General features: G+C 29.6%; 1 protein-coding gene across 1 annotated transcript; it reads left to right on the top strand.

The window, feature by feature from the left end:
• Positions 1 to 2738: 2738 nt before the first annotated feature.
• On the top strand, positions 2739 to 4531 carry TRIADDRAFT_30558 (uncharacterized protein; the record flags this gene model as incomplete). Its single annotated transcript, XM_002116199.1, has 6 exons — positions 2739 to 2889; positions 3159 to 3225; positions 3313 to 3379; positions 3681 to 3766; positions 4235 to 4361; positions 4475 to 4531. Coding segments are annotated over 6 exons (555 nt in total), but the record flags the coding sequence as incomplete, so codon positions are not given.
• Positions 4532 to 9134: the final 4603 nt, after the last annotated feature.

Raw genomic sequence — 9134 nt, 5'->3', positions numbered from 1 at the left:
CTTGTATTAGATTAATATTAGCAATTGAAATCAAGATAGTAAAGTACCAGTAAGAGGATTGGCCTAGCAATGATTAAGCATAAAAAATTCCATAATACCATTTCTGAATTCTACTTTGATCTAGATTAATCTAGTACGATCAAGAAATAATCGCCTTATGGCAAAGGCAACCAGCGAAGCTAGCGAGGTTAGGCTACATATTGAGTTAAATTTTAGTTTATTGGCATACTTTTATGATGTATGGCATACTTTATGATTGTTAATTATTGAGACCATATATTTAATGGAATCCCAGTGATTAGTTTTAGTAAATATAAAAAATTAGCAGTTATCTGCTCTTAATGAGAGCTTTTTTCTCCATTTTACCGTTTAGAATTTCACATCTACTGTAGAAGAAATTGAACAACACGATGCTAAATTGGCTAAAGAATTGAACAAAGCAAAAATTGTCGGTGAATTCACCATATCCAATCTGGATTCAGGTAGCTAGATCTGATAATGGATTTTAGGCAGAGAAAAGTTTTCTCTTATGTTGTTAAGATTTAATTGCGTTCATTATTTTATGGCTCTCCCAGCTACATATTTTATTGTTATTGATTACAAAAAGTTATAATATTTTCATTTTAGCTTAAAGATATAAACTGCCTGCTTTCAGCTTTGATATATTAAATTTCAGCATAGTTCATAGAAAGAATAGTTATTAAGAATTGAATTCTGTCTACTGAAGTTGTTCATGTAATTTTATCGTCATCTTTGTCTATTCTAGAATTGATTATTAAATCCGCTCCAGTATCTGATATAAAAGCGGTAACTACATTTAGACTATCGATATCAGATAGTTCTACTGCTGAAGTTGTCATTCCTAAGTCTGTATTTAAATTTTCTCATGACGGTAAGATAAAGTTACTTTCTTGCTTATTTAATTAGGTAGAGTACTTTACCATACATCATATTTTTTACCCAAGTATTGTGCTAACAAAGCAAGTATCTCAGAAACAATTTTTCTTGCTGACTAATAATTGGTTTTATGAATTTTGTTATGGCCGTACACCGAATTGCACAATAGTTTTATGAAATTCATATTAATCAATGTGGACATTTATCCAATTTAAATATATACATATGTATGATTTTGTTTCTATAAAAATTCTAGATGAGGTGATCACGATAGTTATTCGGCTTTATAAGTTAGATGGAAGTCAAAAATATCGAAGTAATCACAGGTATTCTTGACACTTTTCATGCAGTACCTAAAATCGCTTTCTATTGGCTGCTCTTATTCTTGAATAACTCTTTCGATGATTAATCATTGCTAGCGTTGCAAATGCGTCTGCGAATGTTATCACCGATATTGTTTCTTGTTCAGTAATTCCAATCCACCATCAAAAGTTTAATATACCAGTTGAGCTCAAGTTTAAAGTACAGCATTATCAAGTTCGTATAATATTTTCATCCTCATATGATGATTTTATGACATAAACGTAACAGTTTAGCACTAACAGCTCATATGAATATTTCTATCAAGGTTAAACCAGCTTATCAATGTGTTTATTGGGAGAGAGGGTAAACTTGTAAAGTAGTCACTTCAAGAAATGATTGCTTTCCACCACTGCTTCTTAATTAACTGATATATTTCAATGTTCATATTTTAGATCCAATTGTTGGTCAGATTATGGACTAGTATTAAAAAGTTCTAATTCTACTATCATCCGTTGTATGACTAACCATTTTACGAGCTTTGCAGTTATTATGCAAGGCTCAAAGGTATATCATCTGAAACTTGAAATTCTGCATTTACGCTAAATCAAACAATCCAATCTTAGAAGTATCCTTCTTTAAATAGTCTCAATATTAATGTTAATTCGGTAATATTTATAACTTAATTCTAATTTAGTGGCAAACTTGGTAAATGACTTTGCGTACGTTACTGAAGTTGTTATGATACTTCAAGGATACATAAATCGGACGAAAAATTACTTATATAAACCAAGAGAGGATTTCAATAATTCTATTTGCCGTTTTAAATAGGCGCTAAGTCCAACTCATGATGGTATTCTTCGCAGTTTTACCTACGTTGGTTATACTATTTCCTTGTCATCTCTGATCATTATGATTATTATATTTACTGGAAATAGGTACGTCGTTTTTACTTGAAATTGAATCAATTATGAAATAGATTATACGCGTATAGTCACGTACATAAAATCAACCTATCCTTATTGTATATTGCTGTACTTCAATGTCTGTTAATTCCTATGATACCGAGGTCAATGCTAAATTATATAAAATAGTGATGTAAGTACAGCAGTTTCAATTTCTTTTTAGTGGAAACAATACCATAGATAACTTACAATGTGATAGTCGAATTTTTATTAAGTGATACAGATTGCCAACGATGATGTTAACTAAAGTTGATGATTAAGTATTAATGCAGTTTCAATCATGTATTCAATCTCTGACGAATTTTTCAACGCAGAAAATTATATTCCATCAAGAATTTTATCCATCTCAATTTGGCTATCGCTATGGCGACATCTATTTGTGGATTTTTAGTTGGTATCAATGCGACTGAGATACCGGTAAATTGCTACTTACTAAATTAGGATAAATATTTTGTAGTCGATGATATTTAGTTTTATACTGTTAACTATTCTCTCTCTCTATATATAAAGTGCAGTCACTAGTATTTTCAAGATGGCTAACGTTTTATTTATCATATTATGGGCTAATAGGCTTTGTGTATTGCTATCGCCATCGGTCTACATTTTTTCTATTTAGCTAGCTTAATGTGGATGATGATGGAAGCGATATTATTACTACAGAAAATCACGTCGATGAGACGAAAACTAGATTTAAGACTTAGGCGATACTATTTTATACTAGGATGGTGTAAGTCTTTATCCTACATATTAATTATGATGCTGTGAGAAATAGTGTCAGAATGTCTTTATACCAGCTGATATTTTCAGATAGAATATGGTAACTGATGCTTGATTCTGTATTAAAGACAACTTGTTCAATATTTGTTAATATCACTCACAGTGAATTGGTTCGCTTATGTTTCAATTACTCACATGCATCTTACCTTTGCTGTGGTTTACTTATAAGATTATAACTATAATTATAATGAACCATTTCCTTTAATCGCATTTTTATAGCTCCTCCAGCAGTTATTGTTGCGATATCAGTTGGCACGGATGTAAATGCATATCAGAATTCAGATTAGTAAGCGGCGACATACTTCTAGTTTATGTTACTTACGAAGATAAAACGTTATTAACATGATTGAAAATTTTGAAAATGAATTCATAGTTGTTGGATAAAGAATGCAAGCGGTCAAATGTGGTTTTTCGTTGGACCTGTCATGTTAATAATTACGGTACAAAGATTTATTTTAAGCTTGATTATAAAATATTAAATAATTAATCCTTGCGTTTGTATCTCCTTAAATCGACAACATAAAGCTTGATTTAGCGTAACGTATCACATCATAAGATTTATTGCCCTGCTGATTAGTAGCTTATGAATGCTGCTTTATAATTATAAATCTAATTTTCAGTCTATATTACTGATAGTTTCAAAGAGTAATTGCTTGTTTTCATCAGTGTTTTAATATAGTATATGAACATAGATTATTGCCATTTAATTTTCAATATTCTTTGATACTAATTTATGTTTAGTGTAACTGTGCTATTGCTGTTACTGCGATGAAATCCCTTTACTCTATTACAGCCATGATTCAAAAGACCGAACTTCAAAAGCTTAAGTAATCCATTATTAGCTAAAAATGAATATAAATAGTCTACTCCATTAGAATAATGATCGAATAGAGACTGAAAAGTTATAGTGTGGTAATTCGGTAGAATATAGAAATTAACTTACATACCTTAATAGATAACTTTAAAATATAGTAATTTAATTTACAAGTTTTTCAGCAGTGATGATATGAAATCACTAATTAAAAAAGGATGGATTTACCAATTAACTCTAATCTAAATTACTTATTGAAGCAAAGAAGTAGCGAACTTCTGCATTAGGTTTTATTTAAGTACTATGAGTACTTTTAAGAATTAGAATAGTAATGATAGAAACTACAGCAGTATATGATCCCAACTATTCAAATTTAGAACTTCAGCTATATATAATTATAATTATGTGTGTTAATATATAAGCGAATTCCATCAACTAATAAAATGAAATATTAGGAATATTAATTAGTTCTTTCATAAAACAGAGTCGGAATAAAAGCCGTAACCTCTTTGATCTTCCTATTTGGGATATCCTGGATATTTGGTATCTTATATTTCTCAACTAATCAACTTGTTTTCGGCTATCTATTTACGATCATCAATAGTCCACAAGTAAGTTTTAGCCGACAGTTTCACGAATTAGCCATAATTAGGATATATCATGTAACTACCGTACTGTTAAAACCAGTGCTGTCTAATATTATGAAATTGTATGCCTATTATAGGGATTCTTAATCTTTTACTTTCATTGCTTTACCGATCGTGACGTAAGTTTTTCATAGGCTGGATCGAATAAACCAGCTATTGAATTTTTCATATTTTTTTAATTTACATTTCTGAACATCAAAAAAATGAAAGGATCCAGCGCTAATAAGAAGCTGTAAAAACAGATAGCAGCTTTTATTAATGCGCTCGTATAGTAAATACTTTATTACGACGTTTTTAGGTAAAAGAATGTCTTCGACGAAAATTTAAATTTTCTACTTCGATATTTCCTGCTCACTATCCTGGGGATACTAGTAAAGATTTGAAGGTATAAAATAGAAAACAATTTTTTATTCTATTAAAATATTAGTGCCATTCATTCTATTGCATTTTATAGTAGCTTTAGTGTAGCTTTAACTTAAATGTTCACTTTTATTTAGCTGGGTTATTTATGGTTAAAGTTGATCTATTTATTGAAAACTTGTAACTTTATTTTCTCATCTAGACTAGAGACATTAGTCATTTCATTAAGATACCAGTTACCCCTGCTTCAGTAACGAAAAACGCTCCTTGTGAAAGTCAAAGAGATGGCACACGAGGATCAATTACTTCGAATAAGTTGGTCAGCAGTCCAATCGTATGTGAAACTCTATCTCCAGGTATACTGCTATAGCGAATTCATGTACAGTATTACAGTTTTACCTTCGACCTTACATCAAAGCTCCATATGCCAGCGAAACATGTGTTTATTGGCTTTGTTAACGAAACATTGGGAAATTAACTATAATTTTTCTTTTCATGATTATTTTCGTATTTATCTATCTAGATCAATATAAGCTTACCCTTTCATTTAGTAGGTTAGCAATTAACTAAATTCATGTGTATAGAACTAGCAGATATGATGATCAATCTGATTTTAGATTATAATCAACATTAAAAATACTCATATTACACATACTTTAAATAAGTTAAAACTAATATCGATAATAATTGAATTATGACAGATGGAGCATTGGAGTCGAAAACTCATCACAGAATTCTAAGGCGTCAGTTACTGATATTAACAAGATTGACGATTGCTAATTGTTGAGAATACTTAAGCGTTGATATATTTTATCACAGACTTATATCAAAGACTTCTCTCAGAAGTCCTCGCTTATATAGCTCGTAGAATACTAATCATCATTCTTTATTGCTTATTTATTCTACATATTTAGTTTCTTCATATGTGCAACGATGTTAGAGACTAGTAGATTATGGCTTACATATAGCAAAATCTTGCGATATTTTATCACTTTAATAATTTGATGCAATTCAGTATAGATCAACTGTATTTCAATAAGTTTAAATAGGGCTAGAAAATAGAGTAGTTTTTCTGGAGATACTCTCTTATTAGTAATATAAGACTATTCAGTTATAACTTAATCATCGACAAGGATCTCAGTTTTGAATGATTTAGCTTAGTTGACCTGGATTAAAGAAGAAGGTAAAAATGAATTCATTAAAATATTCCCTGACAGTAAAATTTAGTAACTACGGTACTCACGTTATTACTGCATACATATATATGTATGAAGTAGATATAGACTGCTCCGATTATCTTTATTGAAATGCAATTCTGTAAATATTATAATAGGAAATTATCAATATTTCTGATATGAAATTATAGCTGAATTCAAATTATATAGATACTTTTACTATTGTTTCCAATACAATCTAAATGTATATTATTTTATCATGTTACAAATATACCAGATATACATAAATAACGAGTACTTAAATAGAAAAAACGTTATCTCAACGCGTATTAATTACTGTTGAACTGATAACTATGGTCATGGAAACGATTTTTAAATCAGTATTGGTACAATAAATTGCTATATTATCGTGATTATAGCTATCAAAATCTGAACGATTGATCGTTTGCAATAGAAGTATCCTCAATTGCTTAATAAAGATAATTCCCCATTTTGTGGGTCTTTAATTGATTAATAAGTTTATCTGTTTCGCTAGATATCACATTGATATCGGAAAATAAATTTTAGAGAACAGTATATACGATATTTCGAAGTGGTTGGGACTGATTTGTGGCTTAGTTATTAACAATACAGCATTAAGAGTTCAGAAAGCAGGATGGATTGATTCGTTGACTAGATTAAATAAAATTAAGCTATATTACTACTTTGAAACTGTTATTCTAATTGCCCATTACAAAAATCTACTTGTACGTCTACAAATTGACATATCCGATTTCGTGACTGAGCTTTGCATTACGATAAACTTAATTATTATGCGATAATTGAACATATTTAATAAGGTAATAAACTAACTTTTACGATAAGGGAACGTAAATTAAAAGTCTATAAGTAATCTACTACCTTAAATGCTCATTTAATAAACGTAAACATATACAGCAAAGTACGATGGGTAGCAGCAACAGCTAAAGACGAAATATGCAGTAGAAATCATGATATGATCATACAGTACCGTGCCTGACAATCATACATGGATATTAGGAATTTAGATCATATTATTAAAGTATACAGTTTACCTGCAAAAGTATGAGATAGCAGATAATAGTCATATCAGCAAAGAGCAAGTTATGTTATTTTCCAAAATAAGATACTGTAAGAATTTCGCTAGGAATAATCAATTTGCGACAGTAGGATATTCAAACAGTTAATATTACACGTTATATACTTCGACTACTAGAGTGAAATTAATACTACTATCATACTATGGATTACTAGAAATAACTACACAAGTAGTAATTTCTACTAGTCCATGACCATATATATGGATTAACTCAAGATACCGATTATGCTCTTAAGGCAGGGGGCTGCAGCAGCTAAAAAATATCTGCACTTTGACTATGATACTTATATGAAACTGGAAATATTATCGGATTGTTACTTAATTGGCAGTACAACCACTTTGATATTAATTATTTCTTGAGTAATATATAAATTACGAACTAATTTCACAAATATCCTAACATTTAAGCATATTTTACCTTATAAATTCTTAGATAAAATCAAAATCAGTAAATTTGAGATGGGTTACAGACTAGTATACTGTACTGTATGATATGTTAGAGCTACTGAAATCTATTGCTCTAAAATAGCCTAATTATGCGAGTTTATTTGCTTGCTACAATTTTTTCCTTCTGTTATCTTTAATATTGAAAGTTGCAGTCAACAAAACGTGGTTTCAAATTATGGTTTCGCATAATCAGTTACGGCTAACTAACGAACGTTAAATTTCAGATATAAAGTGAACAGTAACGATCAATATATATTACAGGAGGAGACTAATTAGTGTCTAGACATCATAATTAATTATATATTGTGATCAGATGTACTATGAAACAATGCTAATGCACGAATAGCATCATTTTTTTCTTTAAAATTTCATTAATCATATATTTAAGTCCATAATAGAATTAATATGCACGGTATAAAAAAAAAGTGATTATAATGGTAAGATAAAATTGGATGTAGTATATATTATTTAGTATTAATATGTGATCGCTGTGTAACTCTCAATATCGTAGTTACTATTGAGCAAAATAATAACGTAGATACATAATAAGAATCATTCCAGATCAATCCGATCTAGTTTTTTAATCATTTAGCAGAAATGTTAGAAATTAATGGAGCCTAACTGCGCCCATAAAATCAAAGAAAGGCCTTGCTGTCTCTTATAAGGGGCACTTATTAATAAAGCTCAATATAAAAATTAAATAAGATGCTTCCGTCACTTAGTCAGAGACAATATTTATTAAATTTATTCTCGTTTTAAACTTTTCATATAAATATCAGAATAAATAATCTATTCTGTACATATTGTACTTGTCTACTTGCAGGACGAAAGTAAAAATAAGAGAATTCATCGAGGTGATTTCTATCTATTTCCGTAAAATAATACATAGCATTAGTCGTTGCGGTAACATTGGTATTCTTATCTATTATAATAGCTTTATTTCTGGCTGTAGATATAGCTAACATAATAATAAATTATTACCAAGTTTGAAGATACGGCAAATATTCGATTACATTTTCTCTAAATGTTAACAGTAGATATCTTCATTATGACTATTCGCACTTAAAGTAGAATAATTATTAATTTGAAATACAAAGATAGTCCCATTGAATGACGTGCATAATTTGAATTTATATATATGAATCTTACGTACATCTTATTAATACATATACCATTTGAAGTCTGTTCTTCGTTAATAATAATGGATGTTCGTATACAAATAAAAATAAGGAATAAATCCAGCAATGGAAATATAAAAAAGTTTCAATATCATTATCTCCGATAATGACAGGAAAAAGGAGCCTAAGCAACGTATATCGAAGTTTAGATCATAAAGATATTATCAAATTAGCTAACATTAGTCGACGTAGATTAATAATTCATCAGAGATCCGTACAATGCGATCATACATCCAATATTAGTTAACAAGTTCGTTTATGATTCGAGGTCAGATGTTAATAGAAAATCAGTTCAAATTTATTCCTAACTATTTATGGTTCCGTCGCTGATAGCATTTATAGCATTTAATTAAGCTAATGAGCAATATCGTAACGAAGAGCTTATAATAAGAATTCGTTGATACCGGATAGGTTAGTATATTCTAAAACGTTGCAAGAAATAACTTTTACTGATCTCCAT

The sequence above is a fragment of the Trichoplax adhaerens genome, genomic scaffold, assembly GCF_000150275.1.
Source record: "Trichoplax adhaerens TRIADscaffold_14 genomic scaffold, whole genome shotgun sequence".
In the NCBI taxonomy this organism is placed as follows: Eukaryota; Metazoa; Placozoa; class Uniplacotomia; order Trichoplacea; family Trichoplacidae; genus Trichoplax; species Trichoplax adhaerens.
This window is presented reverse-complemented; position numbering and strand designations above follow the sequence as displayed.